General features: G+C 41.8%; 1 protein-coding gene across 2 annotated transcripts in view; it reads right to left on the bottom strand.

Annotated features, from left to right (window-relative positions):
• The window catches only part of METTL25 (methyltransferase like 25), a 222507-nt gene that overhangs the window by 30626 nt on the left and 169410 nt on the right, over nt 1-22471 (bottom strand). For both annotated transcript variants that reach the window (XM_075344775.1, XM_075344774.1), the window contains exons 8-11: nt 19487-19516; nt 18106-18179; nt 15062-15103; nt 14753-14846 (exon numbers count right to left, since the gene is read on the bottom strand). In XM_075344775.1, coding sequence (XP_075200890.1) covers nt 14753-14846; nt 15062-15103; nt 18106-18179; nt 19487-19516 — 240 coding nt within the window. The remainder of the gene's footprint in view (nt 1-14752; nt 14847-15061; nt 15104-18105; nt 18180-19486; nt 19517-22471) is intronic.

Genomic DNA, 22471 nt, shown 5'->3' with positions numbered 1-22471 from the left:
AGGGATCGCTGGAGCGTGGCTACACGAGTTGCTGGTGAGCTCACCAGCAACCAGTGACCAGCCCCCAGCGCCGCGTGGAAGATGCTGCGCTTGGTAACTAAGGTAAATATCGGTAACCAACCCGATATTTACCTTGGTTACCACTGCACGGAGCTACACGTGCAGAGAGCAGGGAGCAGCGCACACTGCTTAGCGCTGGCTCCCTGCTCTCCTAGTACAGCACACATCGGGTTAATTACCCGATGTGTGCTGCAGCTAAATGTGCACAGAGCAGGGAGCAGCGCACAATGCTTAGCGCTGGCTCCCTGCTCTCCTACTTACAGCACACATCAGGTTAATTAACCCGATGTGTCCTGCAGCTAGCTACATGTGCACAGAGCAGGAGCCGGCAGCACAGGCAGTGAGAGCGGGGGAGGCTGGTATCAAAGGTAAATATCGGGTAACCAAGGACAGGGCTTCTTGGTTACCCGATGTTTACATTGGTTACCAGCCTCTGCAGAAGCCGGCTCCTGCTGCCTGCACATTTAGTTGTTGCTCTGTCGCTGTCACACACAGCGATCTGTGCTTCACAGCAGGACAGCAACAACTAAAAAATGGCCCAGGACATTCAGCAACAGCCAACGACCTCACAGCAGGGGCCAGGTTGTTGCTGGATGTCACACACAGCAACATCGCTAGCAACGTCACAAAAGTTGTTCGTTAGCAGCGATGTTGCTAGCGATGTTGCTTAGTGTGACGGGGCCTTTTCTTTCATGGAGTCTTCTCTTTACTGTTGACTTAGAGACAGATACACCTACTTCACTGAGAGTGTTCTGGACTTCAGTTGATGTTGTGAACGGGTTCTTCTTCACCAAAGAAAGTATGCGGCGATCATCCACCACTGTTGTCATCCGTGGACGCCCAGGCCTTTTTGAGTTCCCAAGCTCACCAGTCAATTCCTTTCTTCTCAGAATGTACCCGACTGTTGCTTTTGCTACTCCAAGCATGTCTGCTATCTCTCTGATGGATTTTTTCTTTTTTTTCAGCCTCAGGATGTTCTGCTTCACCTCAATTGAGAGTTCGTTAGACCGCATGTTGTCTGGTCACAGCAACAGCTTCCAAATGCAAAACCACACACCTGTAATCAACCCCAGACCTTTTAACTACTTCATTGATTACAGGTTAACGAGGGAGACGCCTTCAGAGTTAATTGCAGCCCTTAGAGTCCCTTGTCCAATTACTTTTGGTCCCTTGAAAAAGAGGAGGCTATGCATTACAGAGCTATGATTCCTAAACCCTTTCTCCGATTTGGATGTGAAAACTCTCATATTGCAGCTGGGAGTGTGCACTTTCAGCCCATATTATATATATAATTGTATTTCTGAACATGTTTTTGTAAACAGCTAAAATAACAAAACTTGTGTCACTGTCCAAATATTTCTGGACCTAACTGTATACAAGTTACAATAGACAGACTAGTACAGAGGGAAGAGGGCCCTGCCCTTGCAGGCTTACATTCTAAAGGATTTTGGGGAGGAGACAGTAGGTGGGGTGGGGGTCGGGCGGCAGCACCGCACGGTGGTCGGGCGGCAGCTCCGCACGGTGGTCAGGCGGCAGCTCCGCACGGTGGTCGGGCGGCAGCTCCGCACGGTGGTCGGGCGGCAGCTCCGCACGGTGGTCGGGCGGCAGCAAGGTTATTGGAGATTATAGGCATTTCTGAACAGATGAGTTTTCAGGTTGCGTTTGAAGCTTGCAAGTGTAGTAGATTATCTGACGTGTTGAGGCAGCGAGTTCCAGAAGACTGGGGATGTTCGAGAGAAGTCTTGGAGGCGGTTGCATGAGGAGCGAATGAGAGGAGGAGAGAAGGAGATCTTGGGAGGACCGGAGATTACGTTTTGGAGTGTAGCGAGAGATTAGTTCAGAGATATATGGAGGAGACAATTTGTGGATGGCTTTGTAAGTCAGTGTTAGTAGTTTGAAGTGGATACGATGGAAGATTGGGAGCCAGTGAAGGGACTTGCAGAGAGGAGAAGCAGGGTGGTATTGAGGCAAGAGGTGGATCAGTCGGGCAGCAGAATTAAGGATGGACTGGAGAGGGGCGAGCGTGTTAGCAAGGAGACCACAGAGGAGGATGTTGCAGTAGTCGAGGTGGGAGATTATGAGAGCATGCACTAGCATTTATGTAGATTGAGAATTGAGGAAGGGACGGATTCTGGAAATATTTTTGAGTTGAAGACGGCAGGAGGTGGTGAGGGATTGAATGTGTGGTATGAAGGACAAGGCAGAGCCAAAGGTCACTCCGAGGCATCGAACTTTGGGTGCTGGGGAGAGCGTGATGTTATTTCTTGTAATAGATAGATCAGGTAGAGAGTGTAGGGGAGATGGAGGAAAGATGATCAGTTCAGTTTTGGCCACATTGAGCTTTAGGAAGCGAGAGGAGAAGAAGGAAGATATAGCAGGTAGGCACTCTGGGATTCTGGACAGCAGAGAAGTGACATCTGGACCAGAGAGGTAGTTCTAAGTGTCATCGGCATATAGGTGGTACTGAAAGCCATGGGACTTTATGAGTTGTCCCAGGCCACATGTATAGATAGAAAAAAGTAAGGGTCCCAGGACAGAGCCTTGAGGGACACCAACAGAGAGAGGACGGGATGAAGAGGTTGTGTGGGAGTGGGAGACACTAAAAGTCCGGTTGGAGAGGTATGAAGAAATCCAAGAGAGGGCGAGGTCTCTGACTCCAAGGGAAGAGAGGATCTGTAGTAGGAGGGAGTGGTCAACAGTGTCAAAAGCTGAGGATAGGTCTAGAAGTAGGAGTATAGAGAAGTGGTTGTTAGCTTTGGCAGTAAGTAAGTCATTTGTGATTTTAGTCAGGGCAGTTTCAGTGGAATGATGTGGACGGAAGCTGGACTGTAGGTTGTCAAAGTGAGAGTTAGAGGAGACACCTTCCTTGCGCCAATGTGCACACAAAGGATGTTGGCACAAAAACACTTACGGTATTTCCGACTGTGTTTATGCTGCAGGTGGCTGCACCAAAATATGCATTAACAATGTTCTTTGATTATTGTGTTTCTACTGAGTTTTTCCCCTTTTATTTTAAGAATTTTTGGGATATCTATTAAGCTTTTTTTCCCTAAAGTATATTTTTTAGTTTAGAAATGCTGGAATTCTGCACTTATAAATACAATTGTTTTTTTAAAAGCACACGTTTCAGGATCTCTATAAAAGCTTATTTTTTTTCTCCAATCCTTCCAAAAGCCAGAACCTTTTTTTGTATTTGTCTTCAATACAGTCATATAACGGCTTTCTTTTTGCAGGTCAGAATGTAGTTTTGAATAACACAATTCGTTTTAACATTCAACGTACGAGAAAACGTGAAAAAGGGGAAATGGTGATAAACAGGCAATTCCACTTTTTATTTAGAGTTTTGTTTTTATGGCGCAGATTCTGTGGTAAAAATAACTCAGAACCATGATTCTCCTCTCTGAGGTCAGTACAGTTACATCGCTATCAAATTTGTATAGATTTTTTAAGGTGAATTTTTTTTTTCATAAAACTAGATTCTAACAGATGTCAGCTATTTAGTATCACCAGTATCTGGTGCATGGGAAGATAGCTCAATTAATGAGCCCTCTGCACACACGATCACTCCGAAAACCAGGTAAATATACGTGATATTGTGCTATGAGGTTAAACATAGTGAGCATGACTTTTCAATAAATCACATCCACTTTGTTTGAACTGTTATAGGGAAACTGTCACCAGGTTTTTCCCTTATGAGCTGCATCTAGCACTATAAGATCTTATATACAGCATTCTAGAATACAGTATATGTGACCAAGCTGCTTTATTATACTCACCTAGGGGGCAGTCCGGCCCAATGGGTGTCGCTGCTTTCGGTCTGGCGCCTCCTCCATCTTGTATATATACAAGAAGGGAAAACGGGTTTTAGCCGCGCTAAAAACACTGGTGCAGGATTAATAAAGAAGTTTCTTTTTTATTTCAGCATTTCCAACGCGTTTCAGAGACAAGGACCGTCTCCTTCCTCAGGGAAAAAAGAAATCATACAACTGTCTACAGTCCAAGGCTTTAAAGGAGGCTACAGACTGCCACGTTGACAGCCATGACGTCAACCACCCGCTCAGTTGCAAGGCAATGACTCATAGACACGTGGAAAAAGTACAAAGAGAAAAAAAACACTTTGGTGCATCAATCATTATAAAAACACGAACAACAGCATGAACAATAAAATAAAAATTGTTAAAAGATCTTTTTGCGGTTCATTTTTAACAAATAAAAATTATAGGCTTATAGACATGATTTGGATGAAAAAGAATAAAAAAATGAGATTGGAAAGGTGCGAACCTGTGGACAATTGTGAGTATGCAAAGGGGTTAACCACCACACCATTACTCCAAAACCGTCTGATGGAATTGGTGGGAATGGCAATGGGATATTATTTAGTGACTCAGAAGGATCAGTTTTTAAGAGCAAATGTCCTCAAAAAACATGAACATTTAGTAAATATCTATATATATGTATATATATATATAGAGAGAGAGATAAAGATCTGCGTGGGTGCATCAACGTGATTGGTGCTAATGAGAAGTAATTAATGTGAAGTATTAAAATCCATTATAAATATTATTAATTTATTTATTTATTTGTTTATTTATTTATTTTTATTATTGTTAAACTTTTCTGCTTGAAAAAAGGGGGGGTTTATAAGTGAAGAACAAAATGAGCACTTTGAACTAAATTAAAAAGGGGGCTAGTGTAGAAGAGTCAAACATGAGGTGAAAGGAATCGCACACATGAAAGAAGAAGCAAGTACCAGGGGTGCCGGGGTGAAACAAGTTCAGACCGTGGGAAAATGAAAGACTGCGCAAGCGCGCAGAGCTAGTATAACCCAGCTGGGGTAACGAAAGGTCAGACCGCGGGGAAAATGTGTTCAGTGAAACAGAGTAGTGGGCAAATACACATATAAAGGTGCGCTGTGCGAAGATGAGGAGTGTACGGGACTAGTGATTTATAATATTGAAAATATATCAGGATGATTATTTAAATATCTAAAGGGAGAGGAGAACAACTTATTGTAAGTTTAAAACTACACTAAAGAAAATTATTAAACAATCCCAAAGTGTCCCAAATCCCAATCCCAAAGTGTTTTTATCTTGTGACCTATTTTTATGGTGTAGGATTTCGTAATGATTTTATAATGTTTTAGGAGTGGTTAATACATATAGAGACACATTTCATTTCTATGAAAAATGAAAAAAAAACCCTTTTTATATGTCATTAGCACGATCTATATGATACTGTTAGTTTCATTTTATCCAGCATGTTTCCATCCCAATTTTAATAATAATATTAATAGTAATAATATATAAAAAATATTTGACTGTTCCCTTCCTAAGAAAAATGATAATAATAATAATGATAAATATCAATCGATCTTTCTTAAAATATTTTTATTATATTACATCATCATTTTATTATATTATATTATCATTTTATCGCTATTTAAGTTTTTATACTGAATATATCTTTGTTTAATAATTTTCTTTAGTGTAGTTTTAAACTTACAATAAGTTGTTCTCCTCTCCCTTTAGATATTTAAATAATCATCCTGATATATTTTCAATATTATAAATCACTAGTCCCGTACACTCCTCATCTTCGCACAGCGCACCTTTATATGTGTATTTGCCCACTACTCTGTTTCACTGAACACATTTTCCCCGCGGTCTGACCTTTCGTTACCCCAGCTGGGTTATACTAGCTCTGCGCGCTTGCGCAGTCTTTCATTTTCCCACGGTCTGAACTTGTTTCACCCCGGCACCCCTGGTACTTGCTTCTTCTTTCATGTGTGCGATTCCTTTCACCTCATGTTTGACTCTTCTACACTAGCCCCCCTTTTAATTTAGTTCAAAGTGCTCATTTTGTTCTTCACTTATAAATCCCCCTTTTTTCAAGCAGAAAAGTTTAACAATAATAAAAATAAATAAATAAACAAATAAATAAATTAATAATATTTATAATGGATTTTAATACTTCACATTAATTACTTCTCATTAGCACCAATCACGTTGATGTACCCACGCAGATCTTTATCTCTATATATATATATATATATACATATATATAGATATTTACTAAATGTTCATGTTTTTTGAGGACATTTGCTCTTAAAAACTGATCCTTCTGAGTCACTAAATAATATCCCATTGCCATTCCCACCAATTCCATCAGACGGTTTTGGAGTAATGGTGTGGTGGTTAACCCCTTTGCATACTCACAATTGTCCACAGGTTCGCACCTTTCCAATCTCATTTCTTTATTCTTTTTCATCCAAATCATGTCTATAAGCCTATAATTTTTATTTGTTAAAAATGAACCGCAAAAAGATCTTTTAACAATTTTTATTTTATTGTTCATGCTGTTGTTCGTGTTTTTATAATGATTGATGCACCAAAGTGTTTTTTTTTCTCTTTGTACTTTTTCCACGTGTCTATGAGTCATTGCCTTGCAACTGAGCGGGTGGTTGACGTCATGGCTGTCAACGTGGCAGTCTGTATCCTCCTTTAAAGCCTTGGACTGTAGACAGTTGTATGATTTCTTTTTTCCCTGAGGAAGGAGACGGTCCTTGTCTCTGAAACGCGTTGGAAATGCTGAAATAAAAAAGAAACTTCTTTATTAATCCTGCACCAGTGTTTTTAGCGCGGCTAAAACCCGTTTTCCCTTCTTGTATATATATATATATTGCCATTCACGGGGCCGCTGCTTTAAACCACGCTGACACTCACATGCGATCTAAGGAGTTGTGACTGGCACAACCATATCAGGTGAGTGTACTTTCTCCTTTTCATCAATTCAAAGTTATATCGGGTAAGACCCTATTTGCGCCTTTTGTCTCCCCACCTCTAGTTCCTACATCTTGTGTGATTGCCGCCCTTCTTCTCAGTCCCGTGTGGATTACGGATCCTACATCATCTATACAGAGGCCTCCATTGCGCTCCTGCGCATGCGCACTTTGATCAGCCCGGCTGAGGGCAGATCAATGTACTGTAGTGTGCAGGCGTGAAGAAAGGTCAAAGACCGCCCACTCATGTGCACTACAATACTTTGATCTGTCCTCAGCCAGGCTGATCAAACTGCGCATGCACAGGAGTGCAACGGAGGTCTCTGTGTGGATGACGTAGGATGCGTCATCCACACGTGGCTGACGTAGGATGCGTCATCCACACGTGGCTGAGAAGAGGAGGACGGCGATCGCATAAGATGGAGGAGGCACCGGACCAAGAGCAACGACGCTCATTGGACCAAACTGCACTCTAATTGAGTATAATAAAGGTATTTTTTACGTTATGCAGCGCGGCCTGGGCTCTTATATACAGTATTCTGAAATGCTGTATATAAGGGCTTACTGGTGGTGGCCACAGCTTATAATGGAAAATCCCGGTGACAGGTTTCCTTTAAACACACCAGAATATATGCATGAAAAAAGTTGCAGTGGAATAAAAAACAAAACAAAACAACATTTACTCTATGTGGGAATATTGCAATAAATTGATTCCCTATACCATCAATAAGCCATCACTTTATGACTAACATTCTCAGGCGAGCTACATAAGACTTTATCATCCAGATAATAACACTGCCAAACTAACAGATCTATTAAAATTCCACAAGTATTGCATTCAGACGTGAACCTGATACAGAAGGACACACTGGAGTACATCATGTCCTCATTTGCATTCTCTACACAGAATCAATTACATCTGTAAGACTTCAAGCATTATTTTCTTCAAGTATCCCATTTGATCTGTATAAAAAAAAAAATTAAAAACTAATCCAATGTGGCCCGATTTTAGTTCAATAATTGATTTATTACTGTATAAGTTTTCACAACTCTTAGGGCAACTTGCAGGGTCAAATCCTAAACTGCCTGCCTCTGCACCGCATATAGGCGGTCAAATCCTCCCATTTTACATGAGATATTTAAAATCGCTATGTACAATGTCCAGAAAGTCCAATAACTGAAAATGCTGAAATAAACAAAAAAATAAAATAACCAAAAGGTGTTAATGAGAAACTTGAAGACACAAATATAAAACAGATTACATAATAAATGTAAAAAACCCCAAAAAACTAAAGAAACAAATGCAAACAAAACAGAACGACTGTTCTCATCCCCTTTTCTATCCTAAACTGATAACACTGCAATATTCACACTATGAATGCAACACCCCTAAAATGACATTATATAGTTTTCCTCTGCCGTACTGAAATGACCTGACGTATCTCCTGGATGTTTCAAAACCATGAGACTCTCATAACTATTGCAATACTTCACAGAGGGCATCATAGAACTGAAATGTCAATTAATGGGCAGGGTACAAGCACAACTTTACTTTTTACAAATTTTACTTCCATCTAGAAAGCTACCCTTTCACTTCTTTCTCTTCTATAAGCTAGATTTTCACTTTACACTAACCTGGGTTTTCTGAGCTTGAGGTACATATCTGCAATTCCTTTGTGTGACTGACTGCAGATCAGTAACACCTGGCAGTGCGCAACGCACATGCTGTCAGGATTCCACTCAATTGCCAGATTAAGTGGGTGGTGATATGACCCCATCAATATCAAGATCTGCACACTTTACATTATTGCATTATGGCCTGCGACAGAGCAGTAAGGGACGCCAGGCCAAGGAATAATCCAAAGGGCTTTATTGGAACCACAAAGATAAAGCACCAAACATGAATATAAATAAAGTCTGCAAGGAGTCCACAACAAAACAACAGATCCGGAGGAGCCTCCCGGTATTCCAACGCCAGAGAAAATATGGCAATGGTCCTTATATGACTTCTTTGAGTCCAACAGGGTGAACAACAAAACACAATCCCGCGTGGTCACTGATCTCCAATCTGTAACAGTCCATACACAGGTACTAGGATCTAGCCTCAGCTATAAATTCTAGTGCTTCTCCAGCCGAGATCCAACTAAATGACTAACATGGGTCTCATTGTTTTTCTCTCCTGGGATCAGCAACCTTAGGTGGGCAGAAGGGCACACCTTCCCTGGACATTTGATACTTGTAGCTCCTAGTTATAAAGAAGTTTCTAGAACACAGTCTCCAGGGATGGTGTATTAGGGAAGCCCCCTGCAGAGGAGAACAAAGACAGCCAAACAACCTACATGACCCTATATGGCATTGAGTACATGAATGAAGGCCGGGAATTGGGGAAGGACACATCGTCACAACCCCTTTCCCCCCTCAATTTGTGTACAGACTAGTAACCTCAACAGGTCGCTTGTCAAGTACACGTAAACATGGCTGACATGACTCAGGGCTCGTCCTGTCTGGACAATCCAACTGCATTTTGGTGTTGGCTGCCTCTTCTATACTGTATTGTAAAGTTATAGGGTTGAAGAGCCAGGCTACATTGTAGTAAGCGTCCATTGTCCCCAGAGACTCTGTTCAGCCAGGTGAGTGGATTGTGATCAGTAACCACCGTGAATTCTCGTCCATACAGATACGGCCTTAAGCGGGCTTTACACGCTACGACATCGCTAATGCGAAGTCGTTGAGGTCACGGAATTTGTGACGCACATCCGGCCGCATTAGCGATGCCGTTGCGTGTGACACCTATGAGCGATTTTGCATTGTCGCAAAAACGTGCAAAATCGCTCATCAGTGACATGGGGGTCCATTCTCGAATATCGTTGGAGCTGCAGGTACGAAGTAGTTCGTCGCTCCTGCGGCAGCACACATTGCTCCGTGTGATGCGGCAGGAACGAGGAACCTCTCCTTACCTGCCGCTGGCCCCAATGCGGAAGGAAGGAGGTGTGCGGGATGTTACATCCCGCTCATCTCCGCCCCTCCGCTTCTATTGGGCGGCCGCTCAGTGACATCGCTGTGACGCCGCACGGACTGCCCCCTTAGAAAGGGGGCGGTTCGCCGGTCACAGCGACGTCGCAGGGAAGGCAAGTATGTGTGACGGGTCCAGCCGATGCTGTGCGTCACGGGCAGCGATTTGCCCGTGTCGCACAACCGATGGGGGCGGGAACGCATGCTAGCGATATCGTTACCGATGTCGCAGCGTGTAAAGCGGCCTTTAATTTCCTAAGGGCCCATACTACAGCCAGGCATTCCTTTTCAACAGGTGCATAGACCACTTCTCGGTCCAGCAGCTTCCTGCTGAGGTAGGCAATGGAGTGCTCCTCCCCAGCTGCATTCACCTGGCTGAGTACAGCACCCAGTCCATAAGAAGAGGCATCCGTCTGCACAATGAATCTCCTTTTATAGTCTGTTGGTCTAGTTGATGAGGTTTATATCACCAAACCCCAGTGGAAAAAACTACTAGTCGGTGAGAAAAAAGCTACCAGCTCCCCAACACTGATGACCCCCCTTCTTCTTCGGCCTCCAATGTCCACCGTCCCACTAGACTACCAACGCTTAGTGGACCCAGTGTGAATGCGCCTCCCATTACTCCTGCGTCATCTTTGGGAGTACGACGTGGTGAAAAAAATCATACAACGCAGATGTTATGGATGTGGGCAGCCTGGTCATCTGCAAGCTCACTGTCCAGGTGTTCGGCGGCAGAACGGTTGTAGACCCCCTTTGCCTGTCCATTATCTACAGACACCCTCAACAAGAGAAGAGCTGGATTCACTCCCTGATGATTTGCCAAGTGACTCTGATATGTTGATTTCCCTATCAGGAGTCTATGGGGTGCGAGCCACAGCCACCTGCTCTTCTAACCTTCAGCATAAACATCTACAGGAGATCGTGCAGGATGGCCAAAAAGTTGTTGGCTTTCGTGACATGGGGGCTTTTCTCACCATAGCAGATCCCCGAGTAATTCAACCAGAAGAAATGCAAAAGGGACAAGGGATTGCTATTGAATTGGCTGGAGTTACTCAGAGATATATTCCCAGAGCGAGTGTGACCCTGGATTATGGCTTTGGGGCAAAACAATGCATGATTGGTATGATGAGCGGCCTTCCTGCAGACATTCTTCTAGGGAATGATGTGGGGAATCTTCAATGCCACTTTGTCGGTGCGATAACCAGAAGTCAAGCCAAGTGAGCAGCAGATGTGGACGTGTTCAACCCATCAATGGAAATGAGGCCACCCTAACTGCCGTCATAGCCGGTGAGTGATTCTTCTTGTGGGTCTCATATGAATGTCACTTAGGATAAAGTTCAGTTTAGACAAGAGGTAGAGACTGACCCCACCCTAGCTAGCTTTAGAGCTTGGGCTGAAATAGGGCAGTTAGGAGAAAATGGGGAAAACATTCTCAGACAAAATGGACTTCTATATCGGGTTACCAACGCTGACTCCTTAGATAAGCCCTGGACTTATAGCAAACAGCTGATTGTTCCTCTGAAATACAGAGTTTCCCTATTACACCTTGCTCATGACAATCCCACTGCTGCCACCAGTTTGTGACGGGGTATGCGACAGAGCAGTAAGGGACGCCAGGCCAAGGGACAATCCAAAGAGCTTTATTGGAACCACAAAGATAAAGCACCAAACATGAATATGAATCCTTAAAGTGTGCAAAGAGTCCACAACAAAACAACAGATCCGGGGGCACCTCACAGTATTTCGACGCCAGGGAACATATGGCATTGGTCCTGACTAACATGGGTCTCATTGTTCTTCTCTCCTGGGATCAGCCCCTTAGGTAGGCAGAACGGCAAACCTTCCCTGGACATTTGATACTTGTAGCTCATAGTTATAAAGAAGTTTCTAGAACACAGTCTCCAGGGATGGTGTATTAGGGAAGCCCCCTGCAGAGGAGAACAAAGACAGCCAAACAACCTACATGACCCTATATGGCATAGAGTACATGAATGAAGGCCGGGGAATTGGGGAAGGACACATAGTCAAATGCTCAATCTGGCATTTGAGAGGGATCCTGACAGTATGCATGTTGCACACTGCAAGGCCCTGTTCACGTGATGTTTTTGCAGTGTTATTTTTTGCTGCCTTTTTCTTTTCTTCAGAAAAGAAGCTGTGTTTTACAGTACCAGCACAAGCTAGGATATTTAAGAAACCTTATGCCTACACTTCTTTTTATTGAATTTGAGCACTGCAGGATTTTTATAAATCTGTACTGTGTTTTTTTTCACCCACAGAAAGCAACAAGTACAAAGAAGCAAAAAAAACCACAGCAAAACATTTTTGCTCCGTTTTTAGTGAATAAAATTAACTTTATTAACATGCACTGTAGACAAATCATCAATGTGATCATGCCTGAAAAATGCAGCATAAAAAACACACACAAAAGCAGCAAATAGCTGCATTTGATATACAGCATTTTTAATGCCAAGAGTGAAGGTTTTGGTTGCAAAACGTCATGTGTGAACATAGCCTAAGGATTCACACTTAAGAGTCAATGCAGAAAATTATTTTAAAGGGGCTGTCCACTACTTTTACATTGATGGCCTATCCTTAGGGTAGGTCTTTAATATCTGATGGGCCAGGGTCTGAAACCCCGCACCTCCGCCGACTAGCTGTCCTTTGTCCTTGCGGTGGCAGCAGACAGCCGGAAGTGCTCAGTTGCAGAGCTGCTCTGTTTTCTGATAGTGGCTGCAGACGGCACATTCACCTCCCATTCTAATCAATAGGAGGTGGATGTGCAGTATCCGGCTGCAGCCACTATCAGAAGATGGAGCAGTTCTGGAACTGAGCATTTCCGGATATCTGCTGCCGCCGCCGGGACCTAAAATAGCTGATTGGTGGGGTTGTGGAGTGTCGAACCCTGGCCAATCACACATTGATGACCTATCCTAAGGATAGGCCATCAATGTAAAAATAGGGGACGCTTTAAGCACATAGAAACCACTTTAAGAGAAGACTTGGAAACTGAAATTACAAATTAATTAATATTTGTAAATATCCACAAATTCAGGTATTTTTTTCTGCACATTTTTAATGATCTTTACTGCTATTTATTATTATTATTTAGGGCCAGAGGTTATACCAGTCAGAGTATTTTGTGCTAGATGAGAACAATAGCAAGTGTTCCATTTATATACAATCCTAACAACTTTCCCTTAAAATTTGTAATTTTAATGTGCTTCAGTGAAACTTTCATGCCAGAAACACATTAAGAAACTTTTACCCCCTATACGAAGTGTGAATAATCCGAAGAAGACGACAACTATTTTTGAACACGATCTATCTCGAACACCTGCTGCACGTAACGTGGTGCCAGTTCATCCAGAATACATATTTTTAGATATGCAACATAAGTAAAGCATTTTCCTCATTAGAGGCAGTCAGATGAAGAAGCACGTCATTAGAAAATCTTTTTCCAGTAATATATTTTCCAGAACGACTTTAGCACCACACCCTGGACTGTTCTAATAAGCTTCCAGTAAATTAGACACAGTATAAAAAGTAGTACAGTTCATGCTAAGGAGACGGACTATAACATTGACTATATATTTATACCCACACCTCTAAATACCGCTATATATACTGTACTAACATAATACATGTTAGACTGTGTTTATGGAATGATTAAAGCAAGCTTGGGATTCATATGCTTAAGATTGTGGCTGATTTAGTATGGTAGCCATTTCAACAAAAAGGCTTTGTTATGGCGGGAACCTTTTCTGGACCTAAATGGAAAAACAATAACTGTAACAGCTTGTGACAGCACATTAAACAATACTGGAAAATCAATAAACATGACATTTCATATACAAAGCATAAAGACATTTGATTTTGGTCGGGAGGGTGTCAATACTACAGACTGCGAGGAATTAAGCCTCTTTGCCAAAGATTCCATCCACTGGTCCGTGACAGTCAAGCAGCTGCTATCATTTAGCTCCGATACCCACTGCAGGGGACAGTGGAAACATAAAAACTCTTTCTCCGGCATTCTATCCTAAGCATTGAATTGACGTATCAATCTGCAGCCATAAACAAGCTGTGATCGATTTTTTTTTTTCAAATATAGTGCTAGGATATACTGAAAATATGTTCACTTATAAGTTACACAACATCTTTAAGCTATTGAAATGTGCTAGGCGGATGACCAACCTGTGAAAAATACTAATAGTCTGTTTTCAATTCAACCGACAACCTAGATCTCGTGGAAACGGTTTGTCTTCGAGAACTGCCTGGGGGATCTTAGGAATCTCTAGAGGCCTGGGGTTTAGGCATGCGTGCCCAAAGCAGAGTGTTAACTGTTTGATCGGTTGTTCCTTGCCTTTAGCTATCCGATTTTTCAAGTCGAAAAAAGGTATTTGTTGAATAATGCTAAATAAAAGCATATTAAAAGCATTTCTTGCCCTCGTGATTTCATCCAGAAAACAGCTTTACAAAATAAAAGAACATCAAAACTAACACAGTAACGTGAAATGAACACCTGGGATCCATTCTCTTGAGTTAATCCCAATTCAATGGGCAGACCTCAGAATCAATCCTGAGCATCAAATAGCACAAGTGATAAGAAATAATGAATAACTGGACTTATACAACTTACCATCACGTGAGGCCTGAAGATGACTTTTATGCAGCCAGCAATGCACAATGTGCACTGCATATGTTCCAAAAGCTGCCTTTAAAGTTAATGACATGCAGTACAGGAATGAATCACCCCGGCCATACAACCACTAATATTCTGCCGCTTTCCCCATCATATATATTCCACATGGACAAGACTGATGTTGTTTTATTGAAAAAAAAACTTGAAGTGACATTAAAACGTAAATGGAAAACTAAAAGAAAAAGAAGAAAAATTAAGCTAACCCTTGAGTCATCTTGCCCAAATTTCTTCAAAGACTTCCTGACATAGTCTGTAAAGGATGAGGACTTGGAAAAGATCTTTCCAACGCGTTGGTCACTGAAAAAAATACAATTACAAATGTTATTTGTACATACTCCAATTGTTAGCCTTGAAATAAGAAAAAAAAGCAAAAAAAACATGAAATATTACAAATTTCTAGGATTACCCACAATCCAGATTATTATTTTTTTTTTATGCAACCAATTTACACCACTAGACATTTTTCTCTCCATGTCAGATTATGTACATAAACACTATATTCAGGCTCTTACATTTGTAGGATATTCTTGCTCTGTGGAACTAGCGAATAGGACCTTGAAGGAAAAAATTGTCGAAATTTGACATAATTATTGTTGAGCTTCAAATGACTGAGGACAAAATAATCACAAAAATATCATATCATATATGCACCCTACTAAAGTGATACAGTGGATATTCTTCTTGTAAAATAGAAATAAAAATTGAAAATAAACCAATATTAACAAGTTTTCTCAAAGTCTTTTGACATCACAATTTCAAAATCATGACATATTAAGCACTGAATTCATCATAGGCTTGTAAATCTGAGGACAGAAATGTTTTATTACATTTTTGAATGACTAATTGATAATAATTTCATTCAATGATGTGCTCATTTTTTACTTTGCGTGCAGCTGTGTTCTTCCTTTTTTAATTTTCTTTTCATACATTTACCCTGCCTCAGACCACCCTTCTCTCAAATATCCCAGATAGCACATATAAGGCGTTATTCACACATCCTCATATGTCCAGTATGAGGCTGTCGAATTCAAGACAGGAGACGCAAGGCTGGTCTGGGCATCATATGGATCGCAAAACATGGATATTTAAATCCAGCATAAAGTTTTCTTACTGCACAATTAGTGATGGGTGAACCCGCATATATCCGGGATCAGCGGGTCCAACCGGATTTAAAATAAAAACCCGGTTCAGGCCCAGAATTGATCCCAGATGCCGATGCACATATAAGTCTATGGGGACCTGAATCAGATGCTTTAAAATGGTGGTAAAAGGAATAGGGGGATTCCAGCAAGCGCCTTATACTTACCAGTCTCCATCTGGCTGTAATGCTACTTCCAGGGCCGCTCATTAACCTCATGCATATGCACTGCTTTCCCCGCCAAGCGGCAGTCCTGGTGTCGCTGATTGGTTGCAGTCAGACCATGCTCCCACCCTGTGTGACAGAATGTCTGACTACTTGCAATTGCACATGCTGTTGGAGTAGGGTCTCCCCATATTATGATACCTGGCACAGATAAGGTATTCATCTACAGGCTGCAGCCCCCAGCTATATGCTTATCTTGGTTGTGTATCAAAATACAAGTGACCCCCCCATTCAGCTTTGTTTTTTCAATTATTAAATAATTTAAAAAAAGAAATGGCCTGCAGTCCCCCCTCAATTTTGATACCCAGCCATTATAAAGTCAACAACTGGGGGCTGGTATTCTCAAGCTGGTGAGGCCCATTGTTATTGTGCCAACCCCCAGCCTAAAAATAGCAACCTGCAGCCGTCCAGTATTGTTGAATTCATTAGATGTGACAATCCCGGCACTTTACGCAGAGATGCAGGTCTGTGAACTCAGTGACCTCACCTCAGGTAAGGTGACAGCGTTTAATGAGGTCACCTGAGGTCAGTTTACCTGGGGTACAATGGGAACCTCCAGCTGTGACAGCAAATAAACTGAGTGACGTCACCACTCATCGCTGCAACCAAGCCTCTGCCTGAAGCCCACAGCGTGCATTCATGATCGGTGCCCACATGCGTTGTGCCTTCAGTATGTATGTCGAAACTGGGTGTTTTGGGTTAATAAAGGGGGTGAAAGAGGGTGTTTTTCTTTGTATTTTATTTCAAATGAAGGATTTTTTGGTGTTTGTGTTTATTTCTTTTTGCTTACGGATTAATATTGGGGGGTTCATAAACACCTCTCATTATTAATCTAGGGCTTAGTGTCATCAGCTCCTTACTACCCCAAGTGCCACCGCACCAGGGCAATCAGGATGAGCAGGGTAAAATGCTGGGCTTGTCACATCCAATGAATGCAACCATTCTGGGCGGCTTCAGGCTGCTATTTTTAGGTTGGGGGCCAACTACCATGGGCCTTCCCATCCTGAGAATACAAGCTCCCAGCTGCAGGCTTTTTCATGGTTGGGTATGAAAATGGGGGGGGGGGGACCACACACCATTTTTTATAAATTATTTATTTAAATAATTTTAAAAAAAGCCACACAGGGTCCCTCTTATTTTGATACGCAGCCAAGATAAGCACACGGCTGGGTGCTAGAGCTTGTAGCCATATGCTTTATCTGTACAGTGCATCACAATATGGGGGGACCCTACGCCAATATTTTTCATTTATTTATTTTTACACCTGATAGGAACACACACACACACAGTGTGCGATTCCAAGCAGTCAAACACGCTGTCACAAAGGGTTGGAGCACATCTAACTACAACCAATAAGAGACATTGGGACTGCCGGTGGGCGGAGGAAGCAGTGCATGTGCATGTGGTTAACAAGTGGCCGTGATACAGCAGCGTGGGAGACTGGTATGTATAATGCGCCTATTCTATCCCTATTATCTTTCTTTTTCCTTTTAATTTTATTTTTTAAATTATCCGGATGGCACGATACGGATAGTTACCCTGAGTTATCTGAGAACTCCAGGCCCGAGGTCTGCTCACAGGTAGTAGGGTAGGAGCACGGATCCAGACTTTCACAATCTGGGTTCGCCCATAATTATTCACAATTTACTAGTAAGGCCGGGGCCACACAGAGACTACTGCTATCCTCGCATGACACTCGGCTCATGCTGGCAGCACAGCGGGAGCCGAGTGTCATGCGAGTGTGATTGCGACTGAGGTCCGATCGTGCGATCGGACAACAGCTGCGGGGAGCGGGCTAGCGCTGAGGAGGGGAGGGCTGACGCTGAAGAGGAGAAGGAGGGATTTATCTCCCTCTCTCCTCCTTTGCCGGCTATTGCCATTCTCACTTTGCACTCGCATTACACCGGTGTAATGCGAGTACAGTGCGATTTTTCTCTCGCCCCATAGACTTGAATGTGTGCGAGAAAAACAAGGATCGCATTGCAGCATGCTGCGACTGTTTTCTCGGTCCGATTAGGGCTGAGAAAATAATCGCTCATGGATGCTGGCACATAGAGTAATATTGGTCAGAGTGGAATGCAATGTTTTATCGCATTCCACTGGCTCAGATTTTCATGTCGTGTGGCTTAGGCCTAAATCTGTTGAATATTGGTGGAATATTACATGAATAGATCCTTTGCACTGTATACATACCTTTGTGTGATACCATAGACTTCTTTGCAGATGACCTGGAGTACTGCTCGATAAAACAAGGATTCCGTAGGAAGCTTGTAAAAGCAAATCAAACATTAGAGTATTCAAATACTGCTTACATCAAGTGCCATTTTGGCGGAACTGACCATAAGTGGAGTGAAAACAGCAAAAGTCACCACAACTTCATATTGCGAAAATGTTGCGTTTTTCTTAAGACAGATTTAAGTGATGGTGCAAGGAAACAGGGCTTAAATCCACAGCATGACCGCTGCCTCAAAATACAGACTAAAGAGAGCTGCGGTGATGAATCCTAATTCTCTGCAGCTGCTCTTCAAGAATTGTTAATAATATTCTACCAGCTGACAGAGGAAAAACATTGTTGACTTGTGCTGGAAGATGTAAATGGCACACGTAGTATGCTCAATGTGTTTAAGTATTTAGGATATTTGATTTCATCTGCTATGCCCAGTTATCAATATTAATCCAAATCATAAAGGAGTGATCTACTTGCAATAGACTTTCTAAACAGCTTACCCAGGACATTATTATATCTCTCTGTCAGCCTAAAAAACTAACTATCTGCTGAGGGGACACTGACTGCTCCTGCTGGCAATTTAGCTGCTCCATGTCAACGGAGCAGATCTTCCTCCTCTTCCAGCTGCTCTGTCAATGGGATGTGACAGCCGATATCATGCTGATTGACAGATGGCTCCCCGCAATTAGGCAGTGGGGAGCCAGATATCAATTAGCACGACATCAGCCGTCACACCCGATATACAGAATAGGGCAGAAAAGAAGATGCTGCTCGGCCAACCTGATGTTAGTGGAGGCCGCTGAATTGCCCGCAGGAGCCGTCCATGGACCTCTGTGCTGGCAAAGATTGGCGCCAGGCACAAGAGGTAGGACGTTAGCAACTACTTTCCAGTTAGTTCTTAGGCCAAAGTTAAAAATAATAAATAGTACAGGATAACCCTTTTAAACATAGACGTAAAAGGGGCGTGAAAAGTTGCTAGTTTATTTTAGTGGTTTATTACTACTATCAAGACAATGATATTGTTAGAATGCGCTTTCGCTTGCTGATCTGTGTTGTTCAACCAGTCCTGAGGATGAGGAGCCAAAGATGGTTTAGTAATGCATATCTTAATTTGTAAAAAACAAAGATCACCAAATATATTCAGCAAAAATAATTAAATGGCAGCCACAGCACTATTCTAAGGCAGCAAATATGATCAGAAAATCATGTGCAGCAAAAACATATTTCCGAAACATAAGAGTTAACTTTTCAGGCAGTTGAGCGACAGTAAGTTCACATTTAGGTTATGCACCAACAGAAATGAGAGAGAAGACAGATGCACGCAATTCAGTAAACAATACTACTTACCCCTTGGCCAACCGCAACACGCTCTAAAGCCTGAAGTTTGAAGAAAAAGATAAGGGGGATGTGTTTATCATTTAGTCAGACATTGTTATAAACGCACTGGCAGAATGAACAGATTAATTACGTGATGTTAAATAAACTCACACACTGCAATGTGTTAGCTTGTTAATCAGATCTTTTATAGCGACTTTGGTTTATTTTAGACAGAATAAGAAAGGAAAAACACTTTCAGACAAATTTTAGGCTCGAAAGAAAAATTCCATTAAACTTGGCTGTGTGCCTGACACTGCAGCAGCCATAGTCCGTGCTACACATTTACGTGAAACCAGATCTCAGGACTCCATTTTTCCCTTTCCAAATCCTGTCAAATGACATAATCAGGTAACGTGATATATTTACTCAGAAAGGTTTATCCTAAGCTGTTATTGCTGTGCAAACAGTCATTTAAAGACAATCCATATTATTTCAGATTTTGTATCAATTTTTAAGGTTCAGTCCTGATAAAAAAAAAGTTTGATACTATTTGTTATCAGCTCCTATATGTAGGAAAAGCTTTATGGCTACATTATTTTTAGAATGATCACTGGAGGTCCTAGTACTGGAACTCCCATTAATAAAAAAGGAGCAACTGAGTCCCTTGAATCCCTCCCTTGAATGGAGGTGAAATCAGGCAAGGGCACTGCTGCTCCATTCAATACCTATTCCACCAATGAAAAGAGCCAAGTGATGATTTGATGATCAGCACTGATCCCAGTGGACACATTAAATATATTCAGAATTCTTGGCTCTTTAGCGTCTTAAAGCGCTCCCATCACAGTTTTTATCCTCTTAATATATTGCAATCATCATGTAATATAGTGCTGTATATTTACAATTGCTCATTTTGGCTTTCTACCCAGTTAATTCTTCTCTCTTGTCTGCGCTATGTAGAAGCAGCAAGTCATTTTAACCTGCAAGAGTAATACCCCTCTCGAAACTCATGACTAAAGATGAGCGAACCCGAACTTTATTGTTCTGTGTTTGTACCAAACAGACTTTACAAAAAAAAATAATCAGAGTTTGAGTTCACAGTTTGGGTGCTTTATGTATGCAAATCACTCAAGTGAGCATCGGTGTACTCGGATACGCTCAGTGCTCAACCCAGTGCGAGCCACTTGCAGTGTTTGAATGGCTTGCACTGAGGATAAAATCAGCATTGTTGGATGTAGTGTGTACAAAAAACAAAATCTTCCCCCGGAAGAACTCTGTTTCTCATTGGCTGTATGTGGGTGGAGAGCCAAACTGCTCAATCAGTGACCTCCAGTGATGTTCGAGACCCTCCTGAGGAAGTTTGTCACGAAACGTGTGTTGGGGCAGTGGGACAGCACAGATTTTCAATATTCAAACAGTAAGTTTGCTTTATCCTTAACAAACATCTCCCCTCTTTCTTGTTTATATCCAGCTGATGTGGTGCTGCCTCTTTACCCTGTCGCTTGCAATGGTCATACGCTTTTAAGCCACATTGAATATCATTTAAATAGAGTGACATTGCTGTATTCTCTGCCTTGTCTTAGCTATTTTGATACTTTACCATAGGGGGATAACTGGACTGTGGCTGTGCAATATCTATGGTTAATACTGATTCCTTGTAAACATCCACTAAGAGACTTTTATTACTGAACTTTACTGTGCAATAGGCCTGATATCTATAATCTCCATCTTTGGATATTTGCACATACACACTATAACACTACTCTTATATTTGATACTCTCATGTTTGTCATCCTCACTCTTCTAATTGCAGTACTTATTAGCAGGATTTATTGATTTTATGTACTGTATGCACTTGGCATCTTCTATTAGTATTATTATTATTAATAATAATAGTCCATGTAAAATTTTTATTTTCAACTGTACTGTAATTTATTGAATATTGTTTTAACATCCTTTCGCCTGGTCCTTATACCTGTATCACCATATTAATTTTCATTAATTTTCTATTTGAATCAATTCAAATAAAATGTAAATATTTTAGACCTTATATTGTATGTAGTTTTTTGGTTTCTAATGTGCCCGTGCGCGGCGTCTTCAGCATATAGCAGAGTCAGAATCGTCGTAGGACCTTGTGTGGATTACGTCGGACTCGGTGTTTGTGAGGTTAATAAATTGGAGAAAGAGGGGTTTTTTTTATTTCAAATAAAGGATTTTTTTAGTGTTTGTCCTTATTTCTTCTAACTTACAGTATTAGTAATGGGAGGGTCTCATAGATCACCCCCATTACTAATCTAGGGCTTACTGACAGTTGTGAGCTGGTCATTAACCTCTTATATTACCCCGATTGCCACTGCACTAGGGCAATCGGGATGAGCTGGGTAAAATGCCGGGTTTGTTACATCTAATGGATGCGACAATTATAGGCAGCTGCAAGCCGCTCTTTTTAGCCTAGGGTAACCCAATAACCATGGGCCTCCCCAGCCTGAGAATACTAGCTCCCGGCTTTCTCATGCCTGGGTAACAATATTGGGGGGGACCGCAATGCTGTTTTTTAATATATAATAAAATAATAATATAAATTTAATATAATAATAAAAAAAAAAAAAGCCACAAATGGTCCCTCTTAATTTGATACACAGCCAATATAAGTGCACAGCTGTGGGCTGTGGCCTGTAGCCATATGCTTTATCTGCACTGAGTATAATAATATGGGGGGACCCTACGCCAATTTGTTTTTTTATTTATTTACTTATTTTTACACCATTATAAGGATGCAGACAGCTTGTGTTATGCCAACTAATTACAGACACTGTCAAACAGGGTGTGGGCACGGTCTGACTGGAACCAATCACAGACACTGGGACTGACGGTGAGTGGGGGAAGCATTGAATATGTATGAGGGTTAATGACCAGGCCTGAAAGCAGTGTGACAGCCGCACGGGACAGTCAGTAAGTATAACTGTCCTGCTCTTATCCTCCTAGCTCTTTCTAGCACCATTTTACAGCACTATGTTC

Source organism: Anomaloglossus baeobatrachus, chromosome 4 (genome assembly GCF_048569485.1).
Source record: "Anomaloglossus baeobatrachus isolate aAnoBae1 chromosome 4, aAnoBae1.hap1, whole genome shotgun sequence".
Classification (NCBI taxonomy): domain Eukaryota; kingdom Metazoa; phylum Chordata; class Amphibia; order Anura; family Aromobatidae; genus Anomaloglossus; species Anomaloglossus baeobatrachus.
This window is presented reverse-complemented; position numbering and strand designations above follow the sequence as displayed.